The sequence below is a fragment of the Syngnathus floridae genome, chromosome 8, assembly GCF_059516105.1.
Source record: "Syngnathus floridae isolate MCC-2025c chromosome 8, RoL_Sflo_1.0, whole genome shotgun sequence".
Classification (NCBI taxonomy): Eukaryota; Metazoa; Chordata; class Actinopteri; order Syngnathiformes; family Syngnathidae; genus Syngnathus; species Syngnathus floridae.
In genome coordinates this window covers 2,560,197-2,585,006 of record NC_142420.1, presented here as the reverse complement: position 1 = coordinate 2,585,006, position 24,810 = coordinate 2,560,197, and the positions used below count along the sequence as shown (strand labels likewise).

The following is a 24,810-nucleotide window of genomic DNA, read 5'->3' as shown; positions in this document are numbered from 1 at the left end:
GGACTGCCTTGGATGCTGCTTGGATGCGCCTCTGATGCGCCTCTTATGCGCCTCTGATGCGCCTGTACGGCACCAGGACCGCCTTGGATGTGTCTGGACGAACCTGGAAGACACCCGGACTGCCTTGGATGCGCCTGGACGACGCCGCGACTTCTTTGGATGTGCCTTGGTTGCGCCTGGACGACGCCAGGACCGCCTAGGATGCACCTGAAAAAACGCCGGGACTGCCTTGAATGCGTCTTGTATGCGCCTGGACAACGCCGGGACTGCCTTGGATGCTGCTTGGATGCGCCTCTGATGCGCCTCTGATGCGCCTCTGATGCGCCTCTGATGCGCCTGTACGACACCAGGACCGCCTTGGATGTGTCTGGACGTTGCTGGGACCGTCTTGGATGTGCTTTTGATGTGCCTGGATCACGCCGGGACAGCGTTGGATGCGCCTTGGATGCCCCTGGACGACCCCAGGATTCCCTTGGATGAGGCTGGACGACTACGGGACTGTCAAGGATTCACCTTGGATGCGCCTGGACAACGCCGGGACTGCCTCGGATATGTCTTTGATATGCCTGGACTACGCCAGTACCACCGTGGATGCGCCTGGATGACTTCGGGACTGCCTAGGATGTGCCTCGGATGCGTCATGGATGCGCCTGGACTATGGCAAGACCGCCTTGGATGCTCTTGGACGACGCAGGGACTGCCTTTGTTGCCCCTAGACGACACCGGGACCACCTCTGATGCACTTTGGATGCGCCTGATCGGCGCTAGGACAGTCTTGGATGTGCCTGGACGATGCTGGGATTGCCTTGGATGCGTCTAGTGACCTCTGGAACGCCTTGGATGTGCCTGGACAACGCCTGGACCGCCTTGCATGCGCCTGGACGATCCTGGGACCGCCTTGGTGGCGCCTGGACGACACTGGGACCACCTTGGATGGAATGAGCCTGGACGACGCCGGGATCACCTTGGATGAGGCTGGATGACTCAGGGACTGCCTTGGATGAGCCTGGATGAGGCAGGGACTGCCTTGGCTAAGCCTTGGCTGCGGCTCGGCTGCGGCTCGGCTGCGGCTCGGCTGCGGCTCGGCTGCGGCTCGGCTGCGGCTGGGCTGTGGCTGGACTGCGGCTCGGCTGCGGCTCGGCTGCGGCTCGGCTGCGGCTCGGCTGCGGCTCGGCTGCGGGTAACGCCTTGGACATGCCTCGGATGAACCTGGAAGACGCCGGGACTGCCTTGGATGCGCCTGGACGACGCCGGGACTTCTTTGGATGTGCCTTGGTTGCGCCTGGACGACGCCAGGACCGCCTAGGATGCACCTGAAAAACACTGGGACTGCTTTGAATGCGTCTTGTATGCGCCTGGACAACGCCGGGACTGCCTTGGATGCTGCTTGGATGCGCCTCTGATGCGCCTCTGATGCGCCTCTGATGCGCCTGTACGGCACCAGGACCGCCTTGGATGTGTCTGGACGAACCTGGAAGACACCCGGACTGCCTAGGATGCGCCTGGACGACGCCGCGACTTCTTTGGATGTGCCTTGGTTGCGCCTGGACGACGCCAGGACCGCCTAGGATGCACCTGAAAAACGCCGGGACTGCCTTGAATGCGTCTTGTATGCGCCTGGACAACGCCGGGACTGCCTTGGATGCTGCTTGGATGCGCCTCTGATGCGCCTCTGATGCGCCTCTGATGCGCCTGTACGACACCAGGACCGCCTTGGATGTGTCTGGATGTTGCTGGGACCGTCTTGGATGTGCTTTTGATGTGCCTGGATCACGCCGGGACAGCGTTGGATGCGCCTTGGATGCCCCTGGACGACCCCAGGATTCCCTTGGATGAGGCTGGACGACTACGGGACTGTCAAGGATTCACCTTGGATGCGCCTGGACAACGCCGGGACTGCCTCGGATATGTCTTTGATATGCCTGGACTACGCCAGTACCACCGTGGATGCGCCTGGATGACTTCGGGACTGCCTAGGATGTGCCTCGGATGCGTCATGGATGCGCCTGGACTATGGCAAGACCGCCTTGGATGCTCTTGGACGACGCAGGGACTGCCTTTGTTGCCCCTAGACGACACCGGGACCACCTCTGATGCACTTTGGATGCGCCTGATCGGCGCTAGGACAGTCTTGGATGTGCCTGGACGATGCTGGGATTGCCTTGGATGCGTCTAGTGACCTCTGGAACGCCTTGGATGTGCCTGGACAACGCCTGGACCGCCTTGCATGCGCCTGGACGATCCTGGGACCGCCTTGGTGGCTCCTGGACGACACTGGGACCACCTTGGATGGAATGAGCCTGGACGACGCCGGGATCACCTTGGATGAGGCTGGATGACTCGGGGACTGCCTTGGATGAGCCTGGATGAGGCAGGGACTGCCTTGGCTGCGCCTTGGCTGCGGCTCGGCTGCGGCTCGGCTGCGGCTCGGCTGCGGCTCGGCTGCGGCTCGGCTGCGGCTCGGCTGCGGCTGGGCTGCGGCTGGGCTGCGGCTGGACTGCGGCTGGGCTGCGGCTGGACTGCGGCTGGGCTGCGGCTCGGCTGCGGCTCGGCTGCGGCTCGGCTGCGGCTCGGCTGCGGGTAACGCCTTGGACATGCCTCGGATGAACCTGGAAGACGCCGGGACTGCCTTGGATGCGCCTGGACGACGCCGGGACTTCTTTGGATGTGCCTTGGTTGCGCCTGGACGACGCCAGGACCGCCTAGGATGCACCTGAAAAACACTGGGACTGCCTTGAATGCGTCTTGTATGCGCCTGGACAACGCCGGGACTGCCTTGGATGCTGCTTGGATGCGCCTCTGATGCGCCTCTGATGCGCCTGTACGGCACCAGGACCGCCTTGGATGTGTTTGGACGAACCTGGAAGACACCCGGACTGCCTTGGATGCGCCTGGACGACGCCGCGACTTCTTTGGATGTGCCTTGGTTGCGCCTGGACGACGCCAGGACCACCTAGGATGCACCTGAAAAAACGCCGGGACTGCCTTGAATGAGTCTTGTACGCGCCTGGACAACGCCGGGACTGCCTTGGATGCTGCTTGGATGCGCCTCTGATGCGCCTCTGATGCGCCTCTGATGCGCCTGTACGACACCAGGACCGCCTTGGATGTGTCTGGACGTTGCTGGGACCGTCTTGGATGTGCTTTTGATGTGCCTGGATCACGCCGGGACAGCGTTGGATGCGCCTTGGATGCCCCTGGACGACCCCAGGATTCCCTTGGATGAGGCTGGACGACTACGGGACTGTCAAGGATGAACCTTGGATGCGCCTGGACGACGCCGGGACTGCCTCGGATATGTCTTTGATATGCCTGGACTACGCCAGTACCACCGTGGATGCGCCTGGATGACTTCGGGACTGCCTAGGATGTGCCTCGGATGCGTCATGGATGCGCCTGGACTATGGCAAGACCGCCTTGGATGCTCCTGGACGACGCAGGGACTGCCTTTGTTGCCCCTAGACGACACCGGGACCACCTCTGATGCACTTTGGATGCGCCCGATCGGCGCTAGGACAGTCTTGGATGTGCCTGGACGATGCTGGGATTGCCTTGGATGCGTCTAGTGACCTCTGGAACGCCTTGGATGTGCCTGGACAACGCCTGGACCGCCTTGCATGCGCCTGGACGATCCTGGGACCGCCTTGGTGGCGCCTGGACGACACTGGGACCACCTTGGATGGAATGAGCCTGGACGACGCCGGGATCACCTTGGATGAGGCTGGATGACTCAGGGACTGCCTTGGATGAGCCTGGATGAGGCAGGGACTGCCTTGGCTGCGCCTTGGCTGCGGCCGCGACTTCTTTGGATGTGCCTTGGTTGCGCCTGGACGACGCCAGGACCGCCTAGGATGCACCTGAAAAAACGCCGGGACTGCCTTGAATGCGTCTTGTATGCGCCTGGACAACGCCGGGACTGCCTTGGATGCTGCTTGGATGCGCCTCGGATGCGCCTCTGATGCGCCTCTGATGCGCCTCTGATGCGCCTGTACGACACCAGGACCGCCTTGGATGTGTCTGGACGTTGCTAGGACCGTCTTGGATGTGCTTTTGATGTGCCTGGATCACGCCGGGACAGCGTTGGATGCGCCTTGGATGCCCCTGGACGACCCCAGGATTCCCTTGGATGAGGCTGGACGACTACGGGACTGTCAAGGATGCACCTTGGATGCGCCTGGACGACGCCGGGACTGCCTCAGATATGTCTTTGATATGCCTGGACTACGCCAGTACCACCGTGGATGCGCCTGGATGACTTCGGGACTGCCTAGGATGTGCCTCGGATGCGTCATGGATGCGCCTGGACTATGGCAAGACCGCCTTGGATGCTCCTGGACGACGCAGGGACTGCCTTTGTTGCCCCTAGACGACACCGGGACCACCTCTGATGCACTTTGGATGCGCCTGATCGGCGCTAGGACAGTCTTGGATGTGCCTGGACGATGCTGGGATTGCCTTGGATGTGTCTAGTGACCTCTGGAACGCCTTGGATGTGCCTGGACAACGCCTGGACCGCCTTGCATGCGCCTGGACGATCCTGGGACCGCCTTGGTGGCGCCTGGACGACACTGGGACCACCTTGGATGGAATGAGCCTGGACGACGCCGGGATCACCTTGGATGAGGCTGGATGACTCAGGGACTGCCTTGGATGAGCCTGGATGAGGCAGGGACTGCCTTGGCTGCGCCTTGGCTGCGGCTCGGCTGCGGCTCGGCTGCGGCTCGGCTGCGGCTCGGCTGCGGCTCGGCTGCGGCTGGGCTGCGGCTGGACTGCGGCTCGGCTGCGGCTCGGCTGCGGCTCGGCTGCGGCTCGGCTGCGGCTCGGCTGCGGCTTGGCTGCGGCTCGGCTGCGGGTAACGCCTTGGACATGCCTCGGATGAACCTGGAAGACGCCGGGACTGCCTTGGATGCGCCTGGACGACGCCGGGACTTCTTTGGATGTGCCTTGGTTGCGCCTGGACGACGCCAGGACCGCCTAGGATGCACCTGAAAAACACTGGGACTGCCTTGAATGCGTCTTGTATGCGCCTGGACAACGCCGGGACTGCCTTGGATGCTGCTTGGATGCGCCTCTGATGCGCCTCTGATGCGCCTCTGATGCGCCTCTGATGCGCCTGTACGGCACCAGGACCGCCTTGGATGTGTCTGGACGAACCTGGAAGACACCCGGACTGCCTTGGATGCGCCTGGACGACGCCGCGACTTCTTTGGATGTGCCTTGGTTGCGCCTGGACGACGCCAGGACCGCCTAGGATGCACCTGAAAAAACGCCGGGACTGCCTTGAATGCGTCTTGTATGCGCCTGGACAACGCCGGGACTGCCTTGGATGCTGCTTGGATGCGCCTCGGATGCGCCTCTGATGCGCCTGTACGACACCAGGACCGCCTTGGATGTGTCTGGACGTTGCTGGGACCGTCTTGGATGTGCTTTTGATGTGCCTGGATCACGCCGGGACAGCGTTGGATGCGCCTTGGATGCCCCTGGACGACCCCAGGATTCCCTTGGATGAGGCTGGACAACTACGGGACTGTCTAGGATGCACCTTGGATGCGCCTGGACGACGCCGGGACTGCCTCGGATATGTCTTTGATATGCCTGGACTACGCCAGTACCACCGTGGATGCGCCTGGATGACTTCGGGACTGCCTAGGATGTGCCTCGGATGCGTCATGGATGCGCCTGGACTATGGCAAGACTGGGATCGAACCAGGGACGTACGGGGCATGAGGCCGTGTCACGAACCGGTCGGCCAGTGTGACACGACAGCCGGAGGCCGCCAGTTCTCTTTTGTACTTACCCAGCACGCGCGGAGCGCAATACTGAACGTGTAAGAATGACTCGAAGTGAAAGCGGGGTCACTGCCGAGCTCGCCACGCTTGGCGAGTGGCTCCGTCGCTGCGCTTGAACACCTGAGATCCAGGGTTCGATTCCCCACCCCTGCTGCCTGCGCCGCCTGCGCCCCCTGCTGCCTGCGCCGCCTGCGCCCACTAACCCCCCCCCCTGTCTACACCGCGCTGCGAAGCACACAACAATGCGCAGACTATGAAGGTGACGTTTGTCAATACTCCCTCCTTGGAGCAAATATATAACTTTTTAAAACTTTAGTAAGTTTTTTCAAACTTTTTGTAACTTAATATTCTAGGCTGTTCTAAAACACCGTCTGGTATGCTTGATACACATTCGAGGAGGTGTAAAAAAAAAACATATTCCGCCATTTACTTCATATGGTGTACCGGCACAAAAGTTTGCAGTGCTGAGGACATGAGGAGACCTAGAAAGAAGCATTGGGAGCTTAAGATCAGGGGATGCTTTGAGAATAATTGTCAATTTTTGTCTATGTGAAGTCCGTTGAGACTGTTTGTGATTTAGGGCTATACAAATAAACTTGACTTGACATTGCTGATGTATCAATGCCCGAGCGATTAGGCACATGGACGGGCAACCCCCAGCCTCGGATACGGCATTGCTCAAATTGGCAAATCTTAGCAAGCTACAGAAGACTTTCTGCATCACATGAATATTTTTTAGCATGTGGTTTGGAAGTTTATTATGCAAATGAATTTGCTTGCTTTGTACATTTTAGAGACACGCACATTGGCGAGATAGCGGCAGTACTTATGTGCATTTGTTAGGTTGCTTTGGGCAGAACAAACCGCAAAAGACGGGTCACATTGACCCAGCTGTCTAATTGGGTCTAATTGTTAAAAATTATCGCATACAGTTAAATAGAGCATCAGACAGGTTGAGGCAAATATCTAGCATGTGGTTTAGACTTCTATCACGCAAATGAGTTTTGTACTTTGAACACACATGCACACTGGCGAGATAACGGCAGTACTTCTTTATTTCTTAGGTTGTTTTGGGCAAAACAACGAAAGGCGCATCGCATTGACCCAGCATCAGACAGGTTGAGGCAAATATGCTGCTACTCGGTGGCAGCACTTGGAATTCATGTAGCCTTTCTGATACGGTCAATTTCATAAGGATGCCGGTATGAATAAGAACATTCTGGCCTTTACTTCACTCTGAACTGGGTGGTACCACCCAGTACATGTGCCGAGGCTGGCCGTGTAGTTTAGTAACTCTGCTTCGAATTGAAAGCTAAGGTCCGGGAACGCTATGTTTATAAATTCAATTGACTATAGCAGCAACCTGGACTGGACAGCAACAGCCTTCTTTGTAGTCAAACAGCCAATGAAGACATCAAGCCCTGTAACAAAACATGCAATAAGTTCCACATTCAAGAGATGCACCATCGATTGAGGCACCTCGCGAATGATGACTGACACCAAAGTTGACTTTATTTACAAGACCACCAACAGGAAGCAAACACACCACTGTTGATTTTATTCACAAGAATGCCCACACGATGCATGACGATTCAAAACTAACCAAAAAATGGCTCTGACTAGATTCAAATAACAGCTTTTACTCTTACAGAAAAATGTACCAACATTCTGCAAGACCCTGAGTTCGGTGGCCATTTTAAAGCAGGGTTGCCAAAGTTGACTTACTGATCGCAACAGAGACCGTTTGTACACTTGTCGTTTGCATCTATGGGTGTCTGGCTACTTGGCTTTTGTCAACAATTTAGAATGCATGCCGCTTTTCTTTGTGTAGTTAAAAAAATAAATAAAAAGCCTGACACTGCATATTTAAGTCAATTTTGTTTCAGCCTAACTTTACAATTGTCTTGTCATTGAGAATGTCTCAAATGATTCCAGTTTGTATGCCCGATAGCCTGCCAATGCCAATGTTTAAAATGGACCACTTGAATTCAGTTCACAGTTTAATTGCAGTTCAGTGGCGCACACACACACACAATTACAGTACAAACAGTTCATTTCATGATTAAAAAAACAACAGTAAAACAACAATATTGCAAAATGACGCGGCGCTGAGAGAGAGAGAGAGAGAGAGAGAGAGAGAGAGAAAGAGGCATCATGCAGATAGCCAGTGTGCACACCCAGTGAAAAAGTGGAGGGATGGTAAGGAAAGAAAGGACAAAACGCAGTCATACTCTCCTTAAATGCTGGCTGGGCGCTTTGGCCTCGCCGCATCCGCACCCGTCCGTCTCGGGTCGGCCGCTCATCACGGGCGAAGGTTGGCTCCCCCCCCCGGCCGGTATTCGACGTTTGGACTCATCCTCCGCCTCGTGCCACTGCAAAAAGAAAAACGGCACTCTGTTGCATGCGGTTCACTTCTGTGGACGTGCTCATTACCCTGTCTATTAAAGCTTGCTCCTATTCTAAGCTCCCTTTATTAATTGCGTATGCATACATGAACGTTTTTGTTTTCTTTTTATGTCTGTTCCTATATGAAGAATTCGATGCTTATAATTTCTTTCATTGTTGTAAAGTGCTTTGAGCTGCATTTCATTATGGTCCAAACAAATTTTTCCGGTGGCATCTGCATATGATAAGTTGGAGAAACCAATTCATTAAAAGCATTTTTATAATTGTGTATCAGTGCAGGATATTTTTCCCACTTGAAAAACCCTCTGGAATTCCCAATTAATCTCAAGTTATTAAATTCATCCAACATGAATCAAAACAAACTTTTTCCCCACTGCTGGAAAATCTTCCCGAGGTAGTAATTGAGACTTCTAGCTGCAGTCTTGTTCCCACAAGCGACATTCCACCGCCACGGGCCGCTTTCCCACTTGGAAAAGTCAGAGAGAGAGAGAGAGTGAGAGTGTGGAGGGGCGTCTGGTTCGCAAAGCGCAGTTGTTGCCTGCAAGCTTAGCTTCCTGCAGGACTTTTTCTCTCTTGCGTAAGGGGGAAAAAGATGGCATCCCAGATGTTGAGTTTGAGGGTCTTTGGGTTCACTGCGTTGCTGATAGTCTTGGCTCTAACAGGTAAGTCTTTCTATTACACCTCGAGAGCTACAGAAGACACTTGAATCATGTCCAGGACTGAAACTCGCTTTACTTGTTATAAAATATATATTAAAAATTAGGACGGGGGGGTTTGAAAGTCAAGATACTTTTCATGTAAAAGGGAAAATAACCACTGAGTTTTAAAACACGGATGGCCAAGATTTGGATCTTGATTCATACATATAATATACAGTGATTGTTCTCTCAAACGAGCTAACTTACTAATTAAGAACAAAAGCAGCAGAATCAAATTACATTGGATATTTCCCCCCTTTTTCTTGTCTTTTTTCAGCAAACCCTAATAATTTAAAGCCTTGCATCACTGATGGTTTATCCAGATGTGAAAAAAGAAAGCCCTCAAGAGACAAAGAAAAAATGAGGAGCAGAAAAAATGGCTCATGCTGTGGAAAGACTTTGTAAAGCTCATTTCCACTACACATTCAATACATACTATTTTATGTAAAAGGAAAAAAAACTATTTTCAAATGGAATATGTATGGCTCGGTCAGTCATTACTGAAAGTCACTCTGTGGGAGAGGGGTGCAGTGTGGACAAAATGGGGGTGGGCTCAAATGGCGTGTGCGTGTGTGTTAGTGATGTGCATTCCAGTTCTTTTAGATCTCCCCCCCACTCAACCCCTTACACTGAGTGCCAAGCAGGGAAGAAATGGGTACCGTTGTTATAGTCACCGGTATGACCCGGCCGGCGTTTGAACCCACGACCTCCCAATCTCAGGGCGGCCCCTCTAACACAAGGCCACTGAGCTGGTAAATACTGTAAAATGGTGGTATAACACTTACACTTAAATAACGTGTATGCATATATACGCCTAAATATGCAATATATCTACTGCAATTTCATATTGGATTGCTGCAATTTCACATTGGATTGCTGGTTAGAAATGTACTTTTAATATTATTGTTTTTAAGAAACATTATGAATTTAGAATTAGGGTTAGAGCTAGGGTTAGGGTTAGAGCTAGGGTTAGAGCTAGAGTTAGAGCTAGGGTTGGAGCTAGGGTTAGGGTTGAGCTTGGGTTAGGGTTAGAGCTCGGGTTAGAGATAGAGTTAGAGCTGGTGTTAGGTTAAGGTTAGGGTTGGGTTAGGGTTTAGGGTTAGAGCGAGGGATGGAGCTAGAGTTAGAGCTAGGGTTAGAGCTAGGGTTAGGTTTAGATCCAGGGTTGGAGCTAGGGTTAGGGTTAGGGTTGAGCTTGGGTGAGGCTTAGAGCTCGGGTTAGGGCTAGGGTTAGAGCTAGGGTTGAGCTAGGGTTAGGGTTAGGGTTGAGCTTGGGTTAGGGTTAGAGCTCGGGTTAGAGATAGAGTTAGAGCTAGTGTTAGGTTAAGGTTAGGGTTGGGTTAGGGTTTAGGGTTAGGGTTAGGGTTGAGCTTGGGTTAGGGTTAGAGCTAGGGATGGAGCTAGGGTTAGGGTTAGGGTTAGGGTTTAGATCCAGGGTTGGAGCTAGGGTTAGGGTTAGGGTTGAGCTTGGGTTAGGCTTAGAGCTCGGGTTAGGGCTAGGGTTAGGGTTGAGCTTGGGTTAGAGCTCGGGTTAGAGATAGAGTTAGAGCTAGTGTTAGGTTAAGGTTAGGGTTGGGTTAGGGTTTAGGGTTAGGGTTTAGGGTTGAGCTTGGGTTAGGGTTAGAGCTAGGGATGGAGCTAGGGTTAGGGTTTAGATCCAGGGTTGGAGCTAGGGTTAGGGTTAGGGTTGAGCTTGGGTTAGGCTTAGAGCTCGGGTTAGGGCTAGGGTTAGGGTTGAGCTAGGGTTAGGGCTAGAGCTCGGGTTAGAGATAGAGTTAGAGCGAGTGTAAGGTTAGGGCTGGGTTAGGGTTTAGGGTTAGGGTTAGGGTTGAGCTTGGGTTAGGGTTAGAGCTAGGGATGGAGCTAGGGTTAGGGTTAGGGTTTAGATCCAGGGTTGGAGCTAGGGTTAGGGTTAGGGTTGAGCTTGGGTTAGGCTTAGAGCTCGGGTTAGAGATAGAGTTAGAGCTAGTGTTAGGTTAAGGTTAGGGTTGGGTTAGGGTTTAGGGTTAGGGTTAGGGTTGAGCTTGGGTTAGGGTTAGAGCTAGGGATGGAGCTAGGGTTAGGGTTTAGATCCAGGGTTGGAGCTAGGGTTAGGGATAGGGTTGAGCTTGGGTTAGGCTTAGAGCTCGGGTTAGGGCTAGGGTTAGGGTTAGGGTTGAGCTTGGGTTAGGGTTAGAGCTCGGGTTAGAGATAGAGTTAGAGCTAGTGTAAGGTTAGGGCTGGGTTAGGGTTTAGGGTTAGGGTTGAGCTTGGGTTAGGGTTAGAGCTAGGGATGGAGCTAGGGTTAGGGTTAGGGTTTAGATCCAGGGTTGGACCTAGGGTTAGGGTTAGGGTTGAGCTTGGGTTAGGCTTAGAGCTCGGGTTAGAGCTAGTGTTAGGTTAAGGTTAGGGTTGGGTTAGGGTTTAGGGTTAGGGTTAGGGTTGAGCTTGGGTTAGGGTTAGAGCTAGGGATGGAGCTAGGGTTAGGGTTAGGGTTTAGATCCAGGGTTGGAGCTAGGGTTAGGGTTAGGGTTGAGCTAGGGTTAGGCTTAGAGCTCGGGTTAGGGCTAGGGTTAGAGCTAGTGTTAGGTTAAGGTTAGGGTTGGGTTAGGGTTTAGGGTTAGGGTTGAGCTTGGGTTAGGGTTAGAGCTAGGGATGGAGCAAGGGTTAGGGTTAGGGTTGAGCTTGGGTTAGGGTTAGAGCTAGGGATGGAGCTAGGGTTAGGGTTAGGGTTTAGATCCAGGGTTGGAGCTAGGGTTAGGGTTAGGGTTGAGCTTGGGTTAGGCTTAGAGCTCGGGTTAGGGCTAGGGTTAGGGTTGAGCTTGGGTTAGAGCTCGGGTTAGAGATAGAGTTAGAGCTAGTGTTAGGTTAAGGTTAGGGTTGGGTTAGGGTTTAGGGTTAGGGTTTAGGGTTGAGCTTGGGTTAGGGTTAGAGCTAGGGATGGAGCTAGGGTTAGGGTTAGGGTTAGGGTTTAGATCCAGGGTTGGAGCTAGGGTTAGGGTTAGGGTTGAGCTTGGGTTAGGCTTAGAGCTCGGGTTAGGGCTAGGGTTAGGGTTGAGCTAGGGTTAGGGCTAGAGCTCGGGTTAGAGATAGAGTTAGAGCGAGTGTAAGGTTAGGGCTGGGTTAGGGTTTAGGGTTAGGGTTAGGGTTGAGCTTGGGTTAGGGTTAGAGCTAGGGATGGAGCTAGGGTTAGGGTTAGGGTTTAGATCCAGGGTTGGAGCTAGGGTTAGGGTTAGGGTTGAGCTTGGGTTAGGCTTAGAGCTCGGGTTAGAGGTAGAGTTAGAGCTAGTGTTAGGTTAAGGTTAGGGTTGGGTTAGGGTTTAGGGTTAGGGTTAGGGTTGAGCTTGGGTTAGGGTTAGAGCTAGGGATGGAGCTAGGGTTAGGGTTTAGATCCAGGGTTGGAGCTAGGGTTAGGGATAGGGTTGAGCTTGGGTTAGGCTTAGAGCTCGGGTTAGGGCTAGGGTTAGGGTTAGGGTTGAGCTTGGGTTAGGGTTAGAGCTCGGGTTAGAGATAGAGTTAGAGCTAGTGTAAGGTAAGGGCTGGGTTAGGGTTTAGGGTTAGGGTTGAGCTTGGGTTAGGGTTAGAGCTAGGGATGGAGCTAGGGTTAGGGTTAGGGTTTACATCCAGGGTTGGACCTAGGGTTAGGGTTAGGGTTGAGCTTGGGTTAGGCTTAGAGCTCGGGTTAGAGCTAGTGTTAGGTTAAGGTTAGGGTTGGGTTAGGGTTTAGGGTTAGGGTTAGGGTTGAGCTTGGGTTAGGGTTAGAGCTAGGGATGGAGCTAGGGTTAGGGTTAGGGTTTAGATCCAGGGTTGGAGCTAGGGTTAGGGTTAGGGTTGAGCTAGGGTTAGGCTTAGAGCTCGGGTTAGGGCTAGGGTTAGAGCTAGTGTTAGGTTAAGGTTAGGGTTGGGTTAGGGTTTAGGGTTAGGGTTGAGCTTGGGTTAGGGTTAGAGCTAGGGATGGAGCAAGGGTTAGGGTTAGGGTTGAGCTTGGGTTAGGGTTAGAGCTAGGGATGGAGCTAGGGTTAGGGTTAGGGTTTAGATCCAGGGTTGGAGCTAGGGTTAGGGTTAGGGTTGAGCTTGGGTTAGGCTTAGAGCTCGGGTTAGGGCTAGGGTTAGGGTTGAGCTTGGGTTAGAGCTCGGGTTAGAGATAGAGTTAGAGCTAGTGTTAGGTTAAGGTTAGGGTTGGGTTAGGGTTTAGGGTTAGGGTTTAGGGTTGAGCTTGGGTTAGGGTTAGAGCTAGGGATGGAGCTAGGGTTAGGGTTAGGGTTTAGATCCAGGGTTGGAGCTAGGGTTAGGGTTAGGGTTGAGCTTGGGTTAGGCTTAGAGCTCGGGTTAGGGCTAGGGTTAGGGTTGAGCTAGGGTTAGGGCTAGAGCTCGGGTTAGAGATAGAGTTAGAGCGAGTGTAAGGTTAGGGCTGGGTTAGGGTTTAGGGTTAGGGTTAGGGTTGAGCTTGGGTTAGGGTTAGAGCTAGGGATGGAGCTAGGGTTAGGGTTAGGGTTTAGATCCAGGGTTGGAGCTAGGGTTAGGGTTAGGGTTGAGCTTGGGTTAGGCTTAGAGCTCGGGTTAGAGATAGAGTTAGAGCTAGTGTTAGGTTAAGGTTAGGGTTGGGTTAGGGTTTAGGGTTAGGGTTAGGGTTGAGCTTGGGTTAGGGTTAGAGCTAGGGATGGAGCTAGGGTTAGGGTTTAGATCCAGGGTTGGAGCTAGGGTTAGGGATAGGGTTGAGCTTGGGTTAGGCTTAGAGCTCGGGTTAGGGCTAGGGTTAGGGTTAGGGTTGAGCTTGGGTTAGGGTTAGAGCTAGGGATGGAGCTAGGGTTAGGGTTTAGATCCAGGGTTGGAGCTAGGGTTAGGGTTAGGGTTGAGCTTGGGTTAGGCTTAGAGCTCGGGTTAGAGATAGAGTTAGAGCTAGTGTTAGGTTAAGGTTAGGGTTGGGTTAGGGTTTAGGGTTAGGGTTAGGGTTGAGCTTGGGTTAGGGTTAGAGCTAGGGATGGAGCTAGGGTTAGGGTTTAGATCCAGGGTTGGAGCTAGGGTTAGGGATAGGGTTGAGCTTGGGTTAGGCTTAGAGCTCGGGTTAGGGCTAGGGTTAGGGTTAGGGTTGAGCTTGGGTTAGGGTTAGAGCTCGGGTTAGGGCTAGGGTTAGAGCTAGTGTTAGGTTAAGGTTAGGGTTGGGTTAGGGTTTAGGGTTAGGGTTAGGGTTGAGCTTGGGTTAGGGTTAGAGCTAGGGATGGAGCTAGGGTTAGGGTTAGGGTTGAGCTTGGGTTAGGGTTAGAGCTAGGGATGGAGCTAGGGTTAGGGTTAGGGTTTAGATCCAGGGTTGGAGCTAGGGTTAGGGTTGAGCTTGGGTTAGGCTTAGAGCTCGGGTTAGAGCTAGTGTTAGGTTAAGGTTAGGGTTGGGTTAGGGTTTAGGGTTAGGGTTAGGGTTGAGCTTGGGTTAGGGTTAGAGCTAGGGATGGAGCTAGGGTTAGGGTTAGGGTTTAGATCCAGGGTTGGAGCTAGGGTTAGGGTTGTTAGGTTAAGGTTAGGGTTGGGTTAGGGTTTAGGGTTAGGGTTAGGGTTGAGCTTGGGTTAGGGTTAGAGCTAGGGATGGAGCTAGGGTTAGGGTTAGGGTTAGGGTTAGGGTTGAGCTTGGGTTAGGGTTAGAGCTAGGGATGGAGCTAGGGTTAGGGTTAGGGTTTAGATCCAGGGTTGGAGCTAGGGTTAGGGTTAGGGTTGAGCTTGGGTTAGGCTTAGAGCTCGGGTTAGAGCTAGGGTTAGGGTTAGGGTTTAGATCCAGGGTTGGAGCTAGGGTTAGGGTTAGGGTTGAGCTAGGGTTAGGCTTAGAGCTCGGGTTAGGGCTAGGGTTAGAGCTAGTGTTAGGTTAAGGTTAGGGTTGGGTTAGGGTTTAGGGTTAGGGTTAGGGTTGAGCTTGGGTTAGGGTTAGTGCTAGGGATGGAGCTAGGGTTAGGGTTAGGGTTGAGCTTGGGTTAGGGTTAGGGCTAGGGATGGAGCTAGGGTTAGGGTTAGGGTTAGGGTTTAGATCCAGGGTTGGAGCTAGGGTTAGGGTTGAGCTTGGGTTAGGCTTAGAGCTCGGGTTAGAGCTAGTGTTAGGTTAAGGTTAGGGTTGGGTTAGGGTTTAGGGTTAGGGTTAGGGTTGAGCTTGGGTTAGGGTTAGAGCTAGGGATGGAGCTAGGGTTAGGGTTTAGATCCAGGATTGGAGCTAGGGTTAGGGTTAGGGCTAGCTCAACCCTAACACTAGCTCTAACCCGAGCTCTAAGCCTAACCCAAGCTCAACCCTAACCCTAGCTCGAACCCTGGATCTAAACCCTAACCCTAACCCTAGCTCCATCCCTAGCTCTAACCCTAACCCAAGCTCAACCCTAACCCTAACCCTAAACCCTAACCCAACCCTAACCTTAACCTAACACTAGCTCTAACCCTAGCCCTAACCCGAGCTCTAAGCCTAACCCTAGCTCAACCCTAACCCTAACCCTAGCTCCAACCCTGGATCTAAACCCTAACCCTAACCCTAGCTCCATCCCTAGCTCTAACCTTAACCCAAGCTCAACCCTAACCCAACCCTAACCTTAACCTAACACTAGCTCTAGCCCGAGCTCTAAGCCTAACCCAAGCTCAACCCTAACCCTAACCCTAGCTCCAACCCTGGATCTAAACCCTAACCCTAACCCTAGCTCCATCCCTAGCTCTAACCCTAACCCAAGCTCAACCCTAACCCTAACCCTAAACCCTAACCCAACCCTAACCTTAACCTAACACTAGCTCTAACCCGTGCTCTAAGCCTAACCCAAGCTCAACCCTAACCCTAGCTCCAACCCTGGATCTAAACCCTAACCCTAACCCTAGCTCCATCCCTAGCTCTAACCCTAACCCAAGCTCAACCCTAACCCTAACCCTAACCCTAGCTCCATCCCTAGCTCTAACCCTAACCCAAGCTCAACCCTAACCCTAAACCCTAACCCAACCCTAACCTTAACCTAACACTAGCTCTAACCCTAGCCCTAACCCGAGCTCTAAGCCTAACCCTAGCTCAACCCTAACCCTAACCCTAGCTCCAACCCTGGATCTAAACCCTAACCCTAACCCTAGCTCCATCCCTAGCTCTAACCCTAACCCAAGCTCAACCCTAACCCAACCCTAACCTTAACCTAACACTAGCTCTAACCCGAGCTCTAAGCCTAACCCAAGCTCAACCCTAACCCTAGCTCCAACCCTGGATCTAAACCCTAACCCTAACCCTAGCTCCATCCCTAGCTCTAACCCTAACCCAAGCTAAACCCTAACCCTAACCCTAGCTCCAACCCTGGATCTAAACCCTAACCCTAACCCTAGCTCCATCCCTAGCTCTAACCCTAACCCAAGCTCAACCCTAACCCTAACCCTAACCCTAGCTCCATCCCTAGCTCTAACCCTAACCCAAGCTCAACCCTAACCCTAACCCTAAACCCTAACCCAACCCTAACCTTAACCTAACAACCCTAACCCTAGCTCCAACCCTGGATCTAAACCCTAACCCTAACCCTAGCTCCATCCCTAGCTCTAACCCTAACCCAAGCTCAACCCTAACCCTAACCCTAAACCCTAACCCAACCCTAACCTTAACCTAACAACCCTAACCCTAGCTCCAACCCTGGATCTAAACCCTAACCCTAACCCTAGCTCCATCCCTAGCTCTAACCCTAACCCAAGCTCAACCCTAACCCTAACCCTAAACCCTAACCCAACCCTAACCTTAACCTAACACTAGCTCTAACCCGAGCTCTAAGCCTAACCCAAGCTCAACCCTAACCCTAGCTCCAACCCTGGATCTAAACCCTAACCCTAACCCTAGCTCCATCCCTAGCTCTAACCCTAACCCAAGCTCAACCCTAACCCTAACCCTAGCTCCATCCCTAGCTCTAACCCTAACCCAAGCTCAACCCTAACCCTAACCCTAAACCCTAACCCAACCCTAACCTTAACCTAACACTAGCTCTAACCCTAGCCCTAACCCGAGCTCTAAGCCTAACCCTAGCTCAACCCTAACCCTAACCCTAGCTCCAACCCTGGATCTAAACCCTAACCCTAACCCTAGCTCCATCCCTAGCTCTAACCCTAACCCAAGCTCAACCCTAACCCTAACCCTAAACCCTAACCCAACCCTAACCTTAACCTAACACTAGCTCTAACCCTAGCTCTAACCCTAACCCAAGCTCAACCCTAACCCTAACCCTAGCTCCAACCCTGGATCTAAACCCTAACCCTAACCCTAGCTCCATCCCTAGCTCTAACCCTAACCCAAGCTCAACCCTAACCCTAACCCTAATCCTAGCTCCATCCCTAGCTCTAACCCTAACCCAAGCTCAACCCTAACCCTAACCCTAAACCCTAACCCTAACCTTAACCTAACACTAGCTCTAACCCTAGCCCTAACCCGAGCTCTAAGCCTAACCCTAGCTCAACCCTAACCCTAGCTCCAACCCTGGATCTAAACCCTAACCCTAACCCTAGCTCCATCCCTAGCTCTAACCCTAACCCAAGCTCAACCCTAACCCTAACCCTAAACCCTAACCCAACCCTAACCTTAACCTAACACTAGCTCTAACCCGAGCTCTAAGCCTAACCCAAGCTCAACCCTAACCCTAACCCTAGCTCCAACCCTGGATCTAAACCCTAACCCTAACCCTAGCTCCATCCCTAGCTCTAACCCTAATCCAAGCTCAACCCTAACCCTAACCCTAAACCCTAACCCAACCCTAACCTTAACCTAACACTAGCTCTAACCCGAGCTCTAACCCTAACCCAAGCTCAACCCTAACCCTAACCCTAGCTCCAACCCTGGATCTAAACCCTAACCCTAACCCTAGCTCCATCCCTAGCTCTAACCCTAACCCAAGCTCAACCCTAACCCTAACCCTAAACCCTAACCCAACCCTAACCTTAACCTAACACTAGCTCTAACCCGAGCTCTAAGCCTAACCCAAGCTCAACCCTAACCCTAACCCTAGCTCCAACCCTGGATCTAAACCCTAACCCTAACCCTAGCTCCATCCCTAGCTCTAACCCTAACCCAAGCTAAACCCTAACCCTAACCCTAGCTCCAACCCTGGATCTAAACCCTAACCCTAACCCTAGCTCCATCCCTAGCTCTTACCCTAACCCAAGCTCAACCCTAACCCTAACCCTAACCCTAGCTCCATCCCTAGCTCTAATCCTAACCCAAGCTCAACCCTAACCCTAAACCCTAACCCAACCCTAACCTTAACCTAACAACCCTAACCCTAGCTCCAACCCTGGATCTAAACCCTAACCCTAACCCTAGCTCCATCCCTAGCTCTAACCCTAACCCAAGCTCAACCCTAACCCTAAACCCTAACCCAACCCTAACCTTAACCTAACAACCCTAACCCTAGCTCCAACCCTGGATCTAAACCCTAACCCTAACCCTAGCTCCATCCCTAGCTCTAACCCTAACCCAAGCTCAACCCTAACCCTAACCCTAAACCCTAACCCAACCCTAACCTTAACCTAACACTAGCTCTAACCCGAGCTCTAAGCCTAACCCAAGCTCAACCCTAACCCTAGCTCCAACCCTGGATCTAAACCCTAACCCTAACCCTAGCTCCATCCCTAGCTCTAACCCTAACCCAAGCTCAACCCTAACCCTAGCTCCATCCCTAGCTCTAACCCTAACCCAAGCTCAACCCTAACCCTAACCCTAAACCCTAACCCAACCCTAACCTTAACCTAACACTAGCTCTAACCCTAGCCCTAACCCGAGCTCTAAGCCTAACCCTAGCTCAACCCTAACCCTAACCCTAGCTCCAACCCTGGATCTAAACCCTAACCCTAACCCTAGCTCCATCCCTAGCTCTAACCCTAACCCAAGCTCAACCCTAACCCTAACCCTAAACCCTAACCCAACCCTAACCTTAACCTAACACTAGCTCTAACCCGAGCTCTAAGCCTAACCCAAGCTCAACCCTAACCCTAACCCTAGCTCCAACCCTGGATCTAAACCCTAACCCTAACCCTAGCTCCATCCCTAGCTCTATCCCTAACCCAAGCTCAACCCTAACCCTAACCCTAATCCTAGCTCCATCCCTAGCTCTAACCCTAACCCAAGCTCAACCCTAACCCTAACCCTAAACCCTAACCCAACCCTAACCTTAACCTAACACTAGCTCTAACCCTAGCCCTAACCCGAGCTCTAAGCCTAACCCTAGCTCAACCCTAACCCTAACCCTAGCTCCAACCCTGGATCTAAACCCTAACCCTAACCCTAGCTCCATCCCTAGCTCTAACCCTAACCCAAGCTCAACCCTAACCCTAACCCTAAACCCTAACCCAACCCTAACCTTAACCTAACACTAGCTCTAACCCGAGCTCTAAGCCTAACCCAAGCTCAACCCTAACCCTAACCCTAGCTCCAACCCTGGATCTAAACCCTAACCCTAACCCTAGCTCCATCCCTAGCTCTAACCCTAATCCAAGCTCAACCCTAACCCTAACCCTAAACCCTAACCCAACCCTAACCTTAACCTAACACTAGCTCTAACCCGAGCTCTAACCCTAACCCAAGCTCAACCCTAACCCTAACCCTAGCTCCAACCCTGGATCTAAACCCTAACCCTAACCCTAGCTCCATCCCTAGCTCTAACCCTAACCCAAGCTCAACCCTAACCCTAACCCTAAACCCTAACCCAACCCTAACCTTAACCTAACACTAGCTCTAACTCTATCTCTAACCCGAGCTCTAAGCCTAACCCAAGCTCAACCCTAACCCTAACCCTAGCTCCAACCCTGGATCTAAACCCTAACCCTAACCCTAGCTCCATCCCTAGCTCTAACCTTAACCCAAGCTCAACCCTAACCCTAACCCTAAACCCTAACCCAGCCCTAACCTTACACTAGCTCTAACTCTATCTCTAACCCGAGCTCAACCCTAACCCTAGCCCTAACCCGAGCTCTAAGCCTAACCCAAGCTCAACCCTAACCCTAACCCTAGCTCCAACCCTGGATCTAAACCCTAACCCTAACCCTAGCTCCATCCCTAGCTCTAACCCTAACCCAAGCTCAACCCTAACCCTAGCCCTAACCCGAGCTCTAAGCCTAACCCAAGCTCAACCCTAACCCTAACCCTAGCTCCAACCCTGGATCTAAACCCTAACCCTAACCCTAGCTCCATCCCTAGCTCTAACCCTAACCCAAGCTCAACCCTAAACCCTAACCCTAAACCCTAACCCAACCCTAACCCTAATTTAACACTAGCTCTAACTCTATCTCTAACCCGAGCTCTAACCCAAGCTCAACCCTAACCCTAGCCCTAACCCGAGCTCTAAGCCTAAACCAAGCTCAACCCTAACCCTAACCCTAGCTCCAACCCTGTATCTAAACCCTAACCCTAGCTCCATCCCTAGCTCTAACCCTAACCCAAGCTCAACCCTAACCCTAAACCCTAACCTTAACCTAACACTAGCTCTAACTCTATCTCTAACCCGAGCTCTAACCCTAACCCAAGCTCAACCCTAACCCTAACCCTAGCCCTAACCCGAGCTCTAAGCCTAACCAAAGCTCAACCCTAACCCTAACCCTAGCGCCAACCCTGGATCTATCCCTAACCCAAGCTCAACCCTAATCCTAAACCCTAACCCAACCCTAACCTTAACCTAACACTAGCTCTAACTCTATCTCTAACCCGAGCTCTAAGCCTAACCCAAGCTCAACCCTAACCCTAACCCTAGCTCTAACCCGAGCTCTAAGCCTAACCCAAGCTCAACCCTAACCCTAACCCTAGTTCCAACCCTGGATCTAAACCCTAACCCTAACCCTAGCTCCATCCCTAGCTCTAACCCTAACCCAAGCTCAACCCTAACCCTAAACCCTAATCCAACCCTAACCTTAACCTAACACTAGCTCTAACTCTATCTCTAACCCGAGCTCTAACCCTAACCCAAGCTAAACCCTAACCCTAACCCTAGCTCAACCCTAGCCCTAACCCGAGCTCTAAGCCTAACCCAAGCTCAACCCTAACCCTAACCCTAGCTCCAACCCTGGATCTACACCTAACCCTAACCCTAGCTCTAACCCTAGCTCTAACTCTAGCTCCATCCCTAGCTCTAACCCTAGCTCAACCCTAACCCTAACCCTAAACCCTAACCCAACCCTAACCTTAACCTAACACTAGCTCTAACTCTATCTCTAACCCGAGCTCTAACACTAACCCAAGCTTAACCCTAACCCTAGCTCCAACCCTAGCTCCAATCCTAGCTCTAACACTAGCTCAAACCCTAGCTCTAACCCTAACCCTAGCTCAACCCTAGCTCTAACCCTAGCCCTAACCCGAGCTCTAACCCGAGCTCTAACCCTAACCCAAGCTCAACCCTAACCCTAACCCTAGCTCCATCCCTAGCTCTAACCCTAACCCAAGCTCAACCCTAACCCTAAACCCTAACCCAACCCTAACCTTAACCTAACACTAGCTCTAACTATCTCTAACCCGAGCTCTAACCTTAACCCAAGCTCAACCCTAACCCTAGCTCAACCCTAGCTCTAACCCTAGCCCTAACCCGAGCTCTAACCCTAACCCAAGCTCAACCCTAACCCTAACCCTAGCTCTAACTCTAGCTCCATCCCTACTTCTAACCCTAGCTCAACCCTAGCTCTAACCCTAACCGTAGCTCCAACCCTAACTCTAACCCTAGCTCTAAACCTAACCCTAGCTCAACCCTAACCCTAGCTCAACCCTAGCTAAAACAAAAATGACGTCGTGCAAAAGCTACATTAGGTACACCACCATTTTCAGGTGTACCTAATAACTTACACAATGTAAAACACATATACATATTGTTATATAAAGCAAATGTCAAATTCTTGTTTTCATGCACAAAAAAATAATGGTTTTTAATGTTTACTGAAATAATAATAAAAGTACATTTCAAACCAGCAATCTAATGTGAAATTGCAGTATACACATACACATTGTCATATAAAGCAGTTAACCAAATGTCTGATATTTATGTTTTAATTGGCGAATATAAAAACAAGGAATAAAACACCAGACAAGTTTTAACATAAATGTTCATTAAAAACAATAATATTAAAAGTACATTTCAAACCAGCTATCCAATGTAAAATTGCAGCTCTATGGCCTTGAGTTAGAGCGACATGCTTACCAGCTCAGTGGCCTTGTGTTAGAGTGCCCGCCCTGAGATTGGGAGGTCGTGGGTTCAACCCCCGTTGAACCCACGGCCGAGTCATACCGGTGACTATAACAACGGTACCCATTTCTTCCCTGCTTGGCACTCAGTGTAAGGGGTTGAATGGGGCTCCCTGCCGCTCACGATCTTTTTATTTATTTATTTATTTCTATTTATTTATTATTTAATCAAGATTAGCCAAAGAGAAGCATAAGCTCCCCGTTTTTGCATAACGGCGCATCCCTTCATGCAATCAAGTTAGCCGTTAGCTTGGAGAAAACGTGCATCAACGAAGTGCTGTTTCACTGAGTGCTTCTTTCTTTCCTTGGCAAATCGTAAATCGACATTCTGTTTTAAATAGTTCACGCAGGGAGACGCAACACGTTCACTCACTGATCCGTTGATCCACGGGAAGGAAGGTAGTTGACCCGTTGACTCGTTCGCTAACGGGAAAGTCAGGATTCGTTCCCTCCGTGATCCCTTCTCGCGAAGAACTGGAAATGCAAACACTCACTCATTCGTTCACTCACAGCTTCGTTGTTGGCGAGCGCGAAACGCAAATCGCGACTCGTTCGTGAACGGGAATTGACGTCATTTTCTTCTTCGTTTTGTTTTACGGCGAGGTGGCACCAGCTTCCATGGGCATTACCGACACCTACTGGTTGAAGTCATGAACTGAAAAAAGTGATTCGTTCACTCTCGTTCACTGAAAAGATTCGTTCTTTTGAACCTATTGTGTGTCGTTGAATTGTGTCATGTGTATGGGTTGTTTCCACTGGATGTGTGTGTGTGTGTGAGTACACGAGGCTGACTGCTGTGGCACAACAATCTACTGGTTTGAGATACGAGTTAAGTTTCCACACTCACAACTCAAAACACATCTGCTCAATGGCCACTGGGGGCAGTATAATACATTCACTTGTGAGGTTCTGCTGCACATCAGCAAACATGGGTTCAAATATGACTTCACCTGTTGTCTTTTGTCTTAACAGAAGTGAGGTCTGGTGATGGCAAGACCCTGCAGAAGATCCTGAGAAAGAGGGATGGTCCGTGAGACAACAGCATGACTAGCAAAAAGAAAATGTAGTTGTAATTTCTTGTCGTGTGCCAATCCAGTAGCAAGAGTCGCCGGTCCCGCCGCCTCGTCCAAGGCCTCCGTGGCTGTGTCTCCCTCCAAAGCTCAAGAGTTTCTGGCGAAACTGAGCCGAACCAAGAGGAACATTTGGGACCGCAGCAGGCCGGATGTGCAGCAATGGATTACGCAGTTCATGTCCATGGGCTATGATGAGCAGGTGGGTGTTTTAATCCACAAATCGTTCTTTCTCACCAAGGGAAACAATCAAGCACGCTTGCATGGCACAAATAACACGCCGGCTGGAGTATCTGATTAACATAGACTTGCTAATTTCCCACACACGTGTGCATTCAGTGACATTTTCGCTCTGTTGGTGGTGCCACTTCAAATGCTAATGTGCTGACACTTGGCGGTCACATTTCATTGCACATGCTTTCTCCGGTAAGATGTTCATAATGGCTGACAACTGGTTTTAATTCGTGTTGAGTCTGTAACAACCTGAATTTAAAATCTCAAAACAGGTTTTTGAGCTATATGGTTCAATTCAAACCAGCTTTATTTATAATGCTGTTCACATTCTCACATCATGGCGGTGAACGCCGTGAGATTGTCATCGGCAGGTGGCAACGAAGAGAGACTGGTTTAAAAATAGACTTGTTAAATTCATTAAGTTCCTGTTGTAAATTTTGATCATCCCTTCCTTGTTCGAGAACATCAAGTTTGGCAAAAAAAAAATGAAGATGAAATATTTAATAAATAAGTCACCTGTAAAGGTTTGTGTGCATTTTATTCTCATGGTGGGGAAGTTTTTGTCAAAATTGTATATTCATGCATATAGCTTACTGAATATTTTACATCTGGTTAGTTTTTATTCATGTAGTTGTCACAAAAGTCTGCTGTTCATTGCCAACTGAAAGATGCACAAGGTTATTTTGGTTCCCTGGCTGCTGTAAATCCACAATTTCCCTGTTGCGAGTGTAACAAAGGCCTATCATCGTCTAAATGGCATGTCAGACGGTATTAAAACGACAGACTTAAGAATACTAACACTTGAAGCCACACACAAGCGTCCCCCGCATGACCACCTTCCTGAACGACCTTTGCCGCTACGCCGCTAAAAGGTGAATGCTGTCAAGGCGTTGGCCTTTTCACCAACCATGTTTGCTTGCTGAGTCTCACTGGGTCACTTTATCCTAACGTCATTTTATTTCCCACCCCACCCCGGTCGGTCTCCCTGTGGCCAGAGACTGGAGGCAGACCTGTCCTACTGGATGGACTACGCACGCTCCAACGACCAAGGACGTCAGCATCACTATGATGAGAACGCGCCCATTGGCCCACGTGACCCCAACTCGTACCGACACGGCGCCAATGTCAACTATGACTACTATTAGCTGCAAACACGCACGCATACACCTTCCTGCCGTGAGGCTAAAAATATATATACAAATACCCCTTTTTTCTTTTTTTACATGAAAAGCAGCTTTCTCCTGCCTTCCTCTGTGTTCTGCTCAGAAATAAAACCAAAGCTGAGCTCTGTGAAAATGTTGCCTTACAAAATGTTATGAAATAAATAAATGGTACTTCTTTATTTAGGCTTGTTCCTATTGTTAGTGCTGCCACTGCTGTAAATCTTTTAAAATCCAAAATATCACCTCATTACTTCCTTTTTGGAACACAAAATAATTCCCAATTAC

At 51.2% G+C, this 24,810-nt stretch overlaps 1 protein-coding gene across 2 annotated transcripts; it reads left to right on the top strand.

Annotated features, from left to right (window-relative positions):
* The first annotated feature begins 8,713 nt into the window (after positions 1-8,713).
* On the top strand, positions 8,714-24,704 carry ecrg4a (ECRG4 augurin precursor a). 2 transcript variants are annotated; one of them, XM_088382275.1, is made up of 4 exons: positions 8,714-8,857; positions 23,031-23,084; positions 23,158-23,330; positions 24,358-24,704. In XM_088382275.1, exons 1-4 carry the CDS (start codon positions 8,788-8,790, stop codon positions 24,505-24,507), a joined length of 447 nt encoding a protein of 148 aa, XP_088238401.1. In that variant the 5' UTR covers positions 8,714-8,787; the 3' UTR covers positions 24,508-24,704. The 2 variants fall into 2 exon arrangements, with proteins under 2 accessions (XP_088238401.1, XP_088238400.1); XM_088382274.1 differs by having other exon boundaries at positions 23,155-23,330.
* Positions 24,705-24,810: the final 106 nt, after the last annotated feature.

Bases quoted from the DNA above. Each gene is read 5' to 3' on its own strand.
- ecrg4a (XM_088382274.1), top strand. From the start codon at position 8,788: ATGGCATCCCAGATGTTGAGTTTGAGGGTCTTTGGGTTCACTGCGTTG. The intron at 23,085-23,154 runs GTCCGTGAGACA...GTGCCAATCCAG, and splicing joins GATCCTGAGAAAGAGGGATG to TAGCAAGAGTCGCCGGTCCC. The intron at 23,331-24,357 runs GTGGGTGTTTTA...CCCTGTGGCCAG, and splicing joins CCATGGGCTATGATGAGCAG to AGACTGGAGGCAGACCTGTC.